Source organism: Anastrepha ludens, chromosome 2, assembly GCF_028408465.1.
Source record: "Anastrepha ludens isolate Willacy chromosome 2, idAnaLude1.1, whole genome shotgun sequence".
NCBI lineage: Eukaryota > Metazoa > Arthropoda > Insecta > Diptera > Tephritidae > Anastrepha > Anastrepha ludens.
The window spans coordinates 108118957-108134613 of record NC_071498.1 but is presented as its reverse complement, the minus strand read 5'-3'; the positions used below and the strand labels follow the sequence as shown (position 1 = coordinate 108134613).

The window sequence follows — 15657 nt, the reverse complement described above, 5'->3', positions numbered from 1 at the left end:
TTAACGCGATTTTGATGCTTGAAACTTGCGCTTTATTTCAACGGGTTATAAAACTTCTTACTAGAATTTTTCCTCAAAATTTCTTCAATTTTGCACAAAGTTTGATTTGTTGTTGTTAATATCCTTTGTTTGCAAATCATTTTGATAATAAAGAAAATGAAACACTATTAATACAATGAATAATTCAAATCAAGGTAGAGTTCATACAATTCACAATTGTTTTTAGTTCTAACTCGAAAAACTTTGTAAATATAAAAAAAAAGTTGTTTTGATCTAACTCGAAAAACTTAGTGAATAAGAAATGAAGAAATTTTTGTTTTAACAATGCGGCTCTGCTGCTTGAAACTTGCATCTTATTTGACCAAAATTTAATGGGCTAAAACGGGATACTCGAAATTGTTTTAAGAATGTCTTCAATTTTGCATAAGGTTTGAAGGTCTGATTTGTTGTTGTTAGTCTTCTTCGTTTGAAAATCATTTTGATAATTATAACTGCAAAAACTTTTTAAATATTATATAAAAAAATCATCATTCTTTTATGCTCGCCTTGGTATATTTTAAATTTATTAAAACTTAATCATTTTCTATAAAATTTTGTAAAACAAAAAAAGGTTATTAGCTGCGTCGAATAGTTAAAAACCGTGAATGTTACGTGAACATACGAGTTTGTTGCAGCAAAAATAAAAAAAAAATCAATATTGTAGGTTGTAAGGAAAGCTAAAATAGTTTTTTTATAAAGAAATTAAAAATGGGAAGCAGGCGAGTAAAAACGAATAAAAGGACTCCAAATAGTCGTTACCACGCGAGTTGAATTTATGTATTAACTATTTTACTAGAATTAAACGGAATTTTATCCAATCAAACATTCGCCCTCTATGTGCTTTTCTCAAAACCTTATGGATAACTTTTTATAATGTCACTAAAACCGGGCTTAGTACATTCCTTTATCCGGAATAACTTGGAAATTAAAAAAGGCTACATAACATTGAGTTCCTCATTAAGCGAAATATTATATCTTAACCACCTACCTAATTTATAAGAAATTTTAGAACATACTTTATTTTATAGACGTATCTAGATCAGATTTAAACGAAGAAATTAAATAGAAATTTTAAAATAAAAGTAAGGTAAATATAATTTGTCGCTGCAGCTACGTATCGGGTATTTTTTTAAAAGCTTGAGACTTTGAAATGATAACCCAAAAGAGAAATATTTTTGGGCCGATTCTATTTTTTATTATTATAATCGGGTAGATAATTTCATGGCATTTATTTTTTTCAATATGATATCCGATATATGTACACCGCGGCTACGAGTTACATGGTTAATCCGATCAGATCAGTTTTTGACTACTTTTTCCAATAAATCTGGTTGTATGGCATCAATGGTGGCTTGAATATTGCAATAAATCGATTTTTAAGCGCGCTGAATGATAAGTCGCGCCATTTTGTTGGAAACACATTCCATCGGTGTCTAGCCGATTTTTGGAAACAAAAATCCATAATTTGGAAGCATTGTTCTGGCGTCAAACGATTTTTGATGACTGAACAGAAAAGTCAACTCAGTTTGCCATTCTCAGCGCTGTTTTGGTTTCAAACGATTTTTAATGACTGAACAGAAAAGTCAACTCAGTTTGCCATTCTCAGCGCTGTCAAACCATAGTTATCGATATCGATAGTTCGCACAACACCTAAAAACAACACCCGATACATATCTCTGGTTACAAGCACAAATGCTAAAGTCGACTTAACCCTGCATAAGCAATGATACTTTTCATACGAGTTCGCCAATGTTAGTCAGTTCCACAATCAAGATTTTAAATGCCATTTTTGAAGAGGCAGTACAACTAAAAGTGCTTGATTATGAAATATTATTTATTTATTACATATTTTTATTATATATTTTTATAGACTACTTCGAGGTTTGCACTTCGACCTCATTGCCTTTATTATATATTTTTATTTCATTTTTTTATTGTGTTAATAACATATATTTTTTATTTTTTTTATTATAAATTTTTTATTATATGTTTTTTAATATATTTTTTTTTTTATTATATCTGGTTTATTATATATTTTTTATTATATATTTTTAGCTTTTTTACTTAATTTTTTTATTATATTTGGTTTGCACTTAGACCTCATGGGCGTTTTTATTACATATTTTTTATCATACATTTTTTATTTCATTTTTTAATAAATTTTTAGTTACATATTTTTTATTATATATTTTTTGTTATACATTTTTATTTCATTTTTTTATTATATTTTTATTCATATATTTTTTTTTTTATTTTTTATCATACATTTTTTATTTCAGTTTTTTAATATAGTTTTAGTTAAATATTTTTTATTACATATTTTGTGATATACATACATTTTTTATTTCATTTTTTTATTATGTTTTTAATCATATATTTTTTATTAATATATATATTTTTTATCATACATTTTTTATTTCAGTTTTTTAATATAGTTTTTTTATATAAAATTTGTATTTATATTATATTAATTTTTTTATTATATTTTTAATCATACATTTTTTATTATATATTTTTTATCCTACATTTTTTATTTCATTTTTTAATAAATTTTTCGTTACATATTTTTTATTATATATTTTTGATATAAATTTTTTATTTCATTTTTTTATTATATTTTTAAATATATATTTTTTATTACATATATATTTTTTTAATATATAATATTTTTTGTTATTATTTTTTACCACATATTTTTTATTATAGTTTTTATTATATATTTTTTTATTATATATTTCGTACTTGAATTCAAAATTACCATTACCAAACATTTTCTATCGGATTCTTGTTTAATTTGTATAAATAATTAATTTAAATAAAAGTAAAGAGCAAAATAAGAGTGAAACGGTAGTCGAAACTAGCATTGATCAGGCAGGGTTAATAACGCTCCCACGACAGTCGCTTCTACGTTGCCAGAACGACCCGAACTTATATCCGATCAATTGAGCAGCATTCATAGGAATGTTTGTTCTTCCAAAGCTAATTTTTTTTACCTCTGATCGTATTATATTTGTCCTAAAAGTGTCTACACAAAATTTCAAGTGGCCGCGTTCATTTGTTTGGACACTACAGAAAGTTACTTGTGAACAAATTTTGAGCAATATTGATTTGAAATTTACTCGAACCAGTAATTTCTTGAACGAACTTTTCATTCAAAGTTTGCTGAAAACTAATTCAGGTACATAAATAGAATTTTTTTATAACTATATGAAAAATTTGTTATATTTAAATACGTATTGCTGAATTTTGAAGAAAGCACCCGCCAACACTGGCACAGTTTTTTAAAAACCACTTGTTAAATGTCCCATAAATTGGTTATTATTTGAGTACACTTAGAGTTGTTGTTGTAGCAGCATAAACATGCTGAGGTGACAACGTTTGGTCAGATATAAGTCCGCGTCGTTCCAGTTACGTAGAACAGACTGTCGTGGAAACGAACACACTTAATGTAGACACATTTAACAACCGTTATTATTACAGTGCATCAAACAAAAATAAAAAGAATGCTGCTGGTAAGCCTATGCGCATGTTCTGAGGTAACGCTGATGTAGAATAGGTTATGAAAGAAACTTCTTCTTCTTGATTGGCTACGACATTTATGTAAAATCACTCACTCGCTTTGCGTAAACAAATGTATATAAAATAGTATTTCTCGAAAACCTGATTTTCGACTTGGGCAATTATTGCTTGTCGACACAGATATGTATTATACATATTATACATATATTAAAAACAAAACGGAGGTAATCTGCATAACAGCAGGCATAAAGATAACAAAATGAATAAACGTAAAAATTTTGGAGCGAAAAGCTATTCAGCGATTTAGCCAGCACTCGAATGCATTTTCATAAAATTTTATTGCACGTTTTTTTTTTAAGGAAATATATTCGTATGTTAATAAATTCACCGTTGAATGCAAAGCAAAAGTACGACCAATCAGAAACTGCAGGAATGTATTGTATTTTGTGTGTGCAAGTGCAGTGCATTGTGACATAAAATCAAATATTTATTTTACAATTTACAATTTAAGAGTTTACAATTAGATAAGCGCAATCATTGTACCTATAATTTAAATTAAAAAATTTCGGATTCGCAAGCGTGCTTATTTGTATGTATGTATGTTAAATGCAACGTTTGTTTGTTTATTTCGTTTCTATTTTTAATTTTCCCTTTGTTCCATTCTCAATCCTTCAACAGGTATAAATTTTTTTTACAATTAAAGCTTATATTGTTGCTGCGACATACTAACATTAATATGTAGTATCTTTGATTTTAACTTATTAAATAAATATATATGTATGTAGTTTAAACAAGTCGGTCGAAATAAATGAAATATGAAAGGAAAAAAATAACCAAAAAAAAATAGGAAATATTTTATAAAATTGCAAACTTTTCTGTATCTTTTATATAAAAAGTTAAATTTTATATTACTATATATGCATGTTCGTAATAGTTTTAAAATAAGGTTTCATACAATTATAAGAAATTAGAAAATACTAAATACAATAAAAATGCATATTTTCTGTTTTGCGCGATGACAGTTTCGTTTTTCGTTAAATTTCTTTATATTTGCAAATCAAGTTGCTCAAATTTAGCCAGCTTTTAGTTTAGTATTAGCAGTAGTAATAACTTAGCAGCCCCAGTTCTTTCATTAACGAAAGGTGTTAAACATCCAATTCGCACAATTATTACTTTTCCAACTTAGATACAAAACTTAGTTTCTAACAATTATTTAACTTGTTTCCGTGTATATTCACTTATATTTTTGCACCACAAATTTAAACATTGGTTTCTACTTTGCAAGACATTGATAAAATTAAAAACAAAAAATCAAGAAAATAGCGAATAACAAGAATGTAATGCAAAATTTAGAAAACGTAGTCCTAATTTCACGTCTATTCACACATAGTCAAATTACGTCTTACAAACAAATTTACGTTGTGATATTTTCTAGCGTTTTAAATGGCCAATGTCAACGAATCAACGCAACGCCACAAGAGTGGACTCATTGTCTAGGCTTCGGTTTCGGCGCCTTTTAGACGGAGTCGTGCGAAATCTTCAAAGATTATGTCATCGTCTTGCGCATCATCCTCATCCAATTGTATCAAATTTGTGGTGGGCACCTCGGCATGCTGTGCTTCTCCCGCCCCACCGTCGCAACTGACACCATCCAAAGATAATCCAGCGTCACGTATGCTCTGACGTGGCGATTTATCCATTAGCAGTGGATTATCTTCCTCCTCTGGTTTTGGATGCATCAACGTGAACGGCAATTCGGCAACTAAATCGCCACCTAGTAGTGGACCGCTGATCAACAGCTTAACTTTCACCTTATAGTGAACAATGATACCAAGACTTTCGCGTTGTGCCTGATTCGTTATGAGCGTGCTGGACGCTAAATTTGTATCTTCGTGCTTCAACTGGCCGTCGAGCGCGAGTCCCCACTTGTCCTTGTTGTCGGCGAGCAGTGGACATAGTTCAAATACTTTGGAAAGCGTAAAACCAGGCAATACCTGGCAGCCATCTTCCGATTCAGTTTCCGCCACTACCGATTTATATTGCGCCGTCGAAAAAAGGCAAATATCGGCGAATTGACGGACACACACTTTGATCTTCTTGACGGTGCGATTTGAATTGTTGGCAACGTGTACGTTAATGGAAATTTTCTCACCATGGTGGTACAATTCTTTGTCCAAACTGGCTTCTAGGTGGATTTTATTCGGTTTCATCATGAATTCCTTGCTTACTTCGATGGATGGCTGCTCGCCCACCTTGGACGGTGCGTACATAACTTTACGTATGGTCAAGCGGACTGAATTACGCTTGTGGGGTTTATCATCGATGTGTTCGCCTATGAAAAGAAAATTGTGTTATTAATGGGCAATAAAACAAGTTTGTAAAATACAATCTAAAAGGATTTCTTGGAGGCAGAGTGAGGTTTAATTTAGATAAAATTATTTCTAAATATTGATTAAAAATTAAACGTAAAATTCCTTAAACAAAAGTACCAACTAAAAGGATGCGAAGTTCAGTTTAGATAAATCGATATTACACACATCTTAGTCAAGATCTATTGTGGAAAAGGTCCACATTTCGCCCTGACACCGGCAATACTCTGAGGAGCGCTAATGAACATCACAGAATTACTCGGTGACAGACTCACCGAATAGAAAGGTTATCACGATTAAACGTGGCGAAGTACCCTTGGATTATTGTTGTTGTTGTAGTAGCAGCATAAGCATTCCCCATACAGGTACGGGACATACTGCTGGAGTGGCTGTCCTTGACCGGGTATAAATCAGGGGCATTCCGTAACGTAGAACCGACTGTGGAGGCATTATTAAACACTGCTGCTGCAACAAAAAACTACGAGATCAATTACCTTAAGGGGGGGGGTAGGGTTTTTAGGGTAAAAAAAAATCGATTTTGGTTTATTTGAGAAAATGAATGTACATAATCTCAAGAATGTTGTGTCCAAATTTTAAGTCAATCGGTGCAAAACTCACAAAGTTAGAGCATTATAACCGTTGGCCGCTCCGACTCGGCTACCTGCTATGGTCGAACTTTAAATCGATTTTCTGGAAAACGACGTTTTTCAAGTCGGTGGACACTTTTTCTCTGAATCTACTCGACCGATCTTCCTGAAATTTTGTACACACTTTCTCTACATAATTACCGAGGTAACCCTGGGAGGTTTTTTTTTTTAATTTTTATTTATTTTACAATAAACAATATTATGCGATTTATCGTCTAAAAATCGCACTTCTACTTCAAATGTTAAAAAAAATTGAAAACAATTTTTTTTGTTTAATAAAAACTCGACAGGGTTACCTCGGACAATTGATTACCTAATGAAAACTCTTTGATTTTTTGATTTCAGATGATCCAATGCTGAGAAAAACTGTCCACCGCAAATTGCCTTTTTTTCGAGACGTCTGCGTAGATCTGCTGTCAACGGCTCAATTTTGTACATTTTCTTGTGAAAATTTTTGAAAATATTTTTGAAATATGAGTTTACAGTATACTAATTGGATAAATAAATTTACATGAATCATCTTTCCAAAAAAAATTCATAAATAAGTGCATATTTTTAGTGGAATTAACCCTACCCCCCCCCCCCTTAAGGGGCGCAGCTAATGCGATTACGAAGAAACAGGTGATTTTTGAGAATTTATTAAAAGTTTTGCAAAGCATTTCTTGCCTACTGTGCCAAGCCCCGGGACTACCGAATTGCAGCTCCTCCACCCCGCTTCTTTAATTTTATTACAATATTTATATTTATTTATATGCACTTACATATGTATATCTAAGCATGAGAAATCTATTGTGTATATCTACTGAATCAAGTGATGTGTGAATGTTTAATTAAGTGTTGAAAAAGCCAGCATCTTCAATTAAAAGGTCAACATTTGAGTCAGTGCTTACAATCACTATAAAATGCAAAGAAAAAACTCAAGGCGATTTTTTCACAAACTTGTTCGGTTACAACAGACGCAGACGTACACACACAGCGGCATGTATTTATAGCGGCAAATAAATTTCTAAATTTTACAATAGATTTACTCATTAAATTTTCTGTTTAATTTCAGTGAATAGTAATTTACTGACAAGCAAATTTGCGTCAAAGTTAAACATATACATATGTACGTACATATATAATATATTAGCTGAATTGGAGGAAAGAGAAAAGAAACAATTTTATTTACTATGAATGTCCAGATGCAAGCGAATTGTTACACATAAATATACAGTTGCGGACAAAACTCTCCGTACGGTCCGTTTTTTCTTAATTTCTCCCGATCTAAAGCATTTAAAAGAAATGTAATAATGCAGTTTTGTTTTAAGTCTAATTATATATTGTAACAAATGTAAAAAAAAATATTTTCAGTATTTACTTTAAAAGTTATTCACGAAAAATCAAAAAAAGGCACTGACAAAAGTGTACATACGAACTTAGAAAATAAGAATTATCTAATATATCATGAATATAGGTGCCATGGAGCACAATACAGCAGCCACTCCTTGACGATTTGCACAGTATGCTTCGGGTCATTATCTTGCTGGAAGATCCAGCTCGAGCCTAGGCCTAGTTTGTCCACGGATGGCATCAGGTTTTGTTCCAAAATGGTCTTGTATTGGAAGCGATCCATATTTCCTTTAATGAAAACGAGGTTTCCAACTCCTGTGGCTGCAACTGCTCCCCAAACCATAACACTGCCACCACCATGCTTTACAGTCGGAATCAGATTCCTAGGATCCATGGCAGTGTTTGGTTTTCTCCAAACTTTGGCTTTGCCGTCGTATCCAAATATGTTGTATTTGGACTCATCAGTGAATAAAACTAGTTTCCAAAATTCTATTCCCTTATTAAGGTGCTTTTTTGCAAACTCCAGACGAAGCTTTCGGTTTTTCTCGCTTATTCGAGGAGTTCTGCAGTTGTAACCTTCATTATTAGGGGCCCTGGTTATTGTACGTGGATGGGCAACAATTTGATACCTCTTGGCTAGCCTGGGCCAAATCAGTAGCATGTATTTTCAGATTCTGATTCACTGCTTTGCGAATAAAGGATACATCTCTCCGGTTGAGCTTCTTGGGTCGGCCACTACGCGGCTTACTCTGAGGAGAATTGGATGTTTCAAAGTTTTTACAAATAGTTGCTACCGTAGACTTGCTTAAATGCAATAAATCAGCTATTTCACCAAGGGATTTCTTATTACTTCTGTACTCAACAACTAATTTTCTCAGATCAATAGAGATTTCCTTGCGAAGCCACATTATTCCGATCGTACACTTTTTCAAAAGACAGAATGCCATAAATTTTAAGAAGAATGCAAAGTAGAACGACAAAATAAAACAAAGAGATCGAAGAGAAATTAAGAAAAAAGGGTTCGTACGTAGAGTTTTGTCCGCAACTGTATATGTGCACATCGTTCATATAGGGTTGTTCAATAGGTGCGCTCCAACTTTTTTCCGATAGGGAGGGCGAACGACGCAATATTTTTTATTTTTCGCTTGTCATTTGTAAACTTCATTAGTCAAACCGTTTGTGTTTTATTCAAAGAAGTTCAAAAGTTGAAGCGCTCTTACTGAAAAACCCTATATATACCTTATGTTCAAAAAGTATCCAAAACTTCTCAATAAAACTAAAACAGCTCAATTGTTCATTGGTATTTATTTAATTCCCTCTTAAGTAATTTCCACATATTCCAATCTTCAAAATTTTTTTCATAGACCGATTTTGGAGTGGCCTTCAGTTCCCTCTACGTATTTTCCTACATATGTACATAGATAGATAGATATAAAAATGAGGTTTGCACTTCGATCTCATGGTTGTTGTTGTTGTTGTTGTTGTTGTTTTAACAGCATAGTTAGCCCTGTCAGTGTAAGTATATCATCGGTCGTCTTCGTCTAGCTCATCTAAGGGTAGGCCCAGGAAACATGCTGTTTCGACAGGTTGGGTCCAGAGGGAGAGGGGGGTTAGATGAGTCGGTTTGAGGGGCATGTGAAGAGGTGGTTAGTGTCGTGCGGGGTACCTTCACATGCCGGACATGTGTTTGGTATGTCGGGGTCAATTCTGGATAAGTAGGAGTTTAACCTGCTACAATATCCAGAACGTAATTGTGCCAATGTTACACGAGTCTCACGGGGAAGCTGGAGCTCTTCATCTGCGATAGGTGGTGGTTGGACTCCGATTACGGCATTCACAGGACGGGAGTTCATGAAGGTGGTAACGGTCTCCCGGTGAATGTCGTTTATTGACTGTCTAAATACTGTCCGGTCCAGTAGGTTTCGGTCAGTTTTGTCCTGGAGTTCGTCAGCGTAGTAAAGGAGGTGTCTCCTGATGTGCCTGGGAGGCGGCTCAGGCTCAAGCAGATGTCTGCAGGGGTGAAACCTGCGGTAACACCCCAGCAGGAACTGCTTGCTGAGCAATTTGTTGTGCTCCGCAACTGGGAGCATTTGTGCCTCGTTGTGTAGATGTTGGATGGGTGACATCAGGAGGCACCCGGTCGCTGTCCGAATGGCGGTATTTTGACATGTCTGAAGCTTTGTCCACTGCGAATCACTAGTTCCAGGCGACCAGACAGGCGCAGCATAGTTTAGAACCGGCCGGCCAATTGCCTTAAATGTCGAAAGCAACAGTTCTTTGTCTTTGCCCCAAGTGCTGCCGGCCAGCGATTTGAGGACCTTGTTGCGATTTTGGACTTTAGTGGCAATTGCGGTTGTATGCGCAGAGAAGGAGAGCAAGCTGTCGAAGGTTACACCCAAAATTTTGGGGTTATTTACAGTCGGAATTGGTGTGTCATCGACTTTTACCTTAAGGGACAGCTTGACCTCCTTTGTCCAGGTGGTGAAAAGGGTCGCCGTGGACTTGGTGGGGGAAAGTTGGAGATTCCTCGCAGTGAAAAAGCGAGAAAGGTCGGTGAGGTAGTTGTTCACTTTGGAACACAGGTCATCGATGTCATTGCCCGACGCCATTATCGAACAATCGTCAGCGTATGAGATCAGGGAAACTCCCGCTGGGGGTTGGGGGAGCTTCGAGATGTAGAAGTTAAAAAGCAAGGGTGAAAGGACACCACCCTGCGGTACGCCTTGCTTAATCTTCCTCTGCTTTGATATTTGATCTCGAAAAATCACTGACGAGTGCCGACCGCTCAGGTAGTTCGCGGACCACCTCTTCAGCCCTGGCGGGAGTGTCGACTGATAAATATCATCTAGTAGCGTGGAATGGCTGACTGTATCGAAAGCCTTCTTTAGGTCCAACGCTACTAGGACAGTCCTCTCGCAGGGGCGGTTTTGGTTAAGCCCGCGATTTATCTGGGCGTTTATGGCGGTGAGTGCAGTGGTGGTGCTGTGCACTCGTCGGAATCCGTGCTGATGTGGGGCTGGGGCCAAGTGTGTCGTGTAGAGAGGGAGCAGGAGGGCTTCAAGTGTCTTCACTACTGGGGAAAGGAGAGTTATCGGCCGATAAGACTCCCCTTGGTTGGCGGGTTTCCCAGGTTTCAGTAGTGGGACCACTCTCCCTGCTTTCCACTTGTCAGGGATGATGAGAGTGGCCAGGGACAAATTGAAGACCCTTGTGAGGTATCCTACTCCCAGGGGTCCCAGATGCTTCAGCATCAGCGCGTTTAATCCGTCAGGGCCAATGGCTTTCGATGATTTCGACTTGTTGATGGCCCCCTGAACCTCATCACCGGAGAAAGTAAGTGGCGCACTGTCGTTCGTCAGTTTGTGCAGCCTTCTGGTAACACGACGTTTGGTTCTGTCGATCTCATGGCCTTTTGGGCCCTCTACTCATCACAGTACCTCATCCAAGCCCAGATTCCTTATTAAAGTCAGATCTGGGCTAGATTGAGATTATGTGCCTTTCCACTGGCTGCAATTGGCCAAGATGTCTCAACGTTCTGCGCGCTACATACATAGTATCAACTCAATCATTCAATTTTATATAATTAATACCCCTTATTTGCTGTTTGGTCAGGCAGAAACTATTTGGCGTGAACATCACCCATACAATCAAATTAAACGATCCAAAAACCTTGATTTTGGATTGACTTTGCAGAGGTTTTTTGGATTTAGATTTTTTAGACTCCTACCAATAGTGATAATGCCTCCCAGCGGGAGTGTGAGGCTTTCTCATACACGCTTTCCCAACCTAATTTTGTAAACAATGAACTGTAAAAATAAAACTATTACTTTAAACAAACCTGAGATGACAAGCAATAACCGCCTAAGTTGAATTTAAGAAACACTAAGTTATATACGTTCCGTATCCTACAAACAAAACTATATGTTTCACTGATACCCCTACTAACCAATCTATTTATTATTAAACACAAAATACTTTGACATAAAAGCTTAACATATTCGCTTCTGTATAAATATATATACATACATACATATACAGCGTTTTTTATCGACTTACGCGCCGCAACTTTTGTAGCTGCAAGGAAAATAACGACCATGAGTTATGCCATTTTTGAAAAATTTATCTTTCCACATACATATATTGATATACATATGTAGATGTGTATCTATGTACGTGTAAAAGTGAAATGTGAAAAAATTAACTCAAATACTCGACAACTGAATAAAACCAATCGGTAGAAGGAAGAGCAATCTAGAAAAATAAACAAAACCGAACATTAATTAAGCACCAAAAAAAATTAAAATCAACAGTAGCATTCTATTAAGAACACAACGGCATACCACGTAAGGAATGAGCCGACAACACAGGCACATACAAGCAATTCAACGAAACGCACACTTTTAATACTTTGGCTTGTTGCGAAAAAATGTTTACATACAAACATACATATATACATATTGTTTTGCAACGAAATCTCAATTACCAAATCGGCAAATGGCAGCAGCTTAACAACGCAACAACAAAACTGAAACATGATGAGCCGCAGGCGTAGAGCAGAGGAATCGGCATGAATCATGATTTTTTACCATTATTGAATATCATTGCTTCGAATAACCTCTAAAAAAATATACCTCCTATCTATTCAAAATATTGGATTTCGAATATCTCACTTGTGCAAATTCTATTTAATGTATATATACATATTTATAAACTTCAGTTTTTTTTTGTGCATTCAAAATAATCCTTGTTAAAAAATAACAAAGCCGTTGAAATGCATTTAAATATATTCAGCATATTTTTGTAAAAATATACGAGTATACATACATTTACAGCACATTTTTAATGCAAATAGTATATGATACTTGGAAAAAACGGAAACATTAAATGGCAAGTTACATTGCACTACCTACCCTATTGACACATTAAACGTCATCAATTTTAATGACCCACATCCATTTGCGCAACAATTACAACTGCGCAGCAATGACGCAACCACCTAAAGCTAATCACCGCCTGGAACGGTATGGCGATATGGGTAATAATATTAGCGCAAAGAATAAGTAATGTTGAAATGCATCATTTGTTTAGTGTTCATAAAATTATTGTCGATGGGATTAATTAACCTCGACGTGACATGCCTTATCGCACGATAACCAGAACAGAAAATAAATTCAAGCCCTCTTACATGATGGCATACAATTTGAATGAATTTGACTTTGGAAATGACCTGAATTTTATTTTTCTTTTGACGATAAATAAGCGCTTGGTAACTGATTGATTTCTTCCACGAATCTAAAATCACCATAGAATTTCACATAAATTAATTGCTAGATCTAGATTATATACAATATCAGTATCAGTGAAAGTGTGGTCTCAGTTTTTATCTTTGTAATGACTTACCAACAAAGGCCTTTAATTCATAGTCGACGCCACATGATTTACCGGTGTCACCAGGAGCTGGCTGCAGCGACACTGATGCCGGGCAATACGGAGGAACCTCAAAGTAAAATGGATATGCATTCGGTCCTAATTTTTTTATGAGCCGCTCCTGCAATCTTGTCAATGGCCGCTCGGTTTGTTGTGGCGGATATATTTGTTCATGCGCTAGATATAAATCCTTGCGAAACGTCAGGCCAAGCACATCTAAATCCTCCCGTCCATATCTAAAAGCGGCAAGAACTTGTCCAAACACTTTACGATCTTTCACATACTCTGGATCTATAAAAACCACACCGTCGATGGGATCAACATGTGTAATGTGATCGACGAAATCACGTTTCCCCAGGTAAACTGTGATCTTGCCATTAGAAGAGCTTTTTTTAAATACTCTAGTGGCTTGGCGCCGTGAGCTTGCATCTGCATCGCCACCACCACCTCCAGCCTCATCTGACGAGGGTGTGGCAGTAGTTGCGGCTCCGCTGGTGGAAAGGTTGTTCATCGGTGTATCTGTTTTACTGAAACAGCCTCTAGTGGTTGGATTTATTTTGGTGGTTCTGCTTCTTATTTCAGGTTCTCCTGCTTTGTCATCTAATTGCTGACCCCACTATGCAAATGTGCTGCCAAATTCCCAGAAATATCGCAATTACACCTTACCGCTTTAAATTAAATAGTCAATATTTTTCCTCATTTCTTCCTAATCCTTTATTTTGGTATTTTATATTAGTTTCGTACTGATTCACTTTTGGGAATTATCAGTTTTGTCTACAACATTTTCTAATTAGCTTGTATTCATTCTTTTAATACTTTTCAAACGATCAGAAATTAACCAACGACGACGACCAACCCAAAATAATCAGAAAAAATTGACACGAAGGAAACGTCACACGGAATGTGTATACCGTACAGTGTTGCATCTTTGGCGGTTAAACGTATTAACATATCTAATATGCGCGATTAAAGATTTGGTTATTGAGTGAAACCTTATTAAATTAATATCGGACAACTAATATCTATCTATTTAAAATTTCTTATTAATATTCTATTGAATTTAGCAAATTCCGATGAATTCTACTGAGATTAATAATATAAACAGATAGGCGATGGAACACTACAGTTATCACCGTCAAATATTTAAATACGTACAATCTTATGGGCGCAATTATTTAGATGACAGCGCATCATATTGGCTGACGGACTGAAATTGTCAATTTTGCCAAATTAAATATATTTCTAATTGGGCTGGCGATAAAGAGCATATGTGAGTTAAAATTCGAAAGTTATTTAATCAAAAAAAAAGGAATAAAATAATTCTGATGTTTTAAATATACTTTAATCAACGATCGGATTTTGAACAAATAAATTGATTTAAATTCTTTTTACACCAAATATATCATTATAAAGAGATTCGCTAAATCGCTAGCGCTTTGAAATTATTCAAGAAATTAACTTTAACACAACATTGCATACAAGACAATTTTTCCATCGTTACGGAAGTGAGTTTATGCTATGAGTTAACAATTTTTAACTATTGTGAACTGCCACCTAACTGATAAGTCTCAGCCAGTAATCTGTTCGGAATTTCATGCAATGCCCCAGTACTGCCATATTCAAATTATACAGCAAATAAAAATCCATTAATTAAAAATTTATTCAGATTTCTTAAAACGTACAGATAGGCATATTTAGCCAACCGCAAGTTATCAGAACATTTTATGCTGTTAAGTCTAAATGTATAACATATTTATAAAATATTTAAATGTGCCGCGCGGCTTCTAGACGGAGTCAGGCGAAAGAAGACAAAATTTATTTCGATTAGATTAGATTCTTTATGAGGTTTGTACTTCGATCTCATGGTATTTTAGAAGATCCATCAATTCGCTGCCTTTATGCGCTACAAATTCTAGAAGAAGTACTTTGTTTTTAAATTTCTCTTTTGATTTTATGAAGTTGCCATTACAAAGATTTCATATAAATGAAAATATAGCTGTCAAAACACGAAAGTGGCAGCTACTTGCATGCAATATACCTGATATCATAAGCTCCGTGATTTATTGCATGAGGTCTAATGAGCGGCTTCCTTTTGCATTATATCACATGAGTTGCTTTGCATGCATCCATGAACTTAAATGCATGGTCTGTTATGTTAATAATGAATTAACAATAACACAAATATTTTACTGTAAGAAACGTTTTTTTTTTCATACTTTATTTTGGGATATCTCACAATCTCTTCTATAATTTAAACTAATTTACGATTTGATCCCTTGCTGTGACAGCACAGATCAATTTAGGTAGTTACACTGAAAGAAATG

General features: G+C 35.0%; 1 protein-coding gene across 1 annotated transcript; it reads right to left on the bottom strand.

Annotated features, from left to right (window-relative positions):
• Positions 1–3993: 3993 nt before the first annotated feature.
• On the bottom strand, positions 3994–14231 carry LOC128855063 (beta-arrestin-1). Its single transcript, XM_054089653.1, has 2 exons — positions 13307–14231; positions 3994–5890 (listed from the first exon to the last, which is right to left on the bottom strand). Exons 1-2 carry the CDS (start codon positions 13842–13844, stop codon positions 5052–5054), a joined length of 1377 nt encoding a protein of 458 aa, XP_053945628.1. The 5' UTR covers positions 13845–14231; the 3' UTR covers positions 3994–5051.
• Between the last annotated feature and the right edge of the window lie 1426 nt (positions 14232–15657).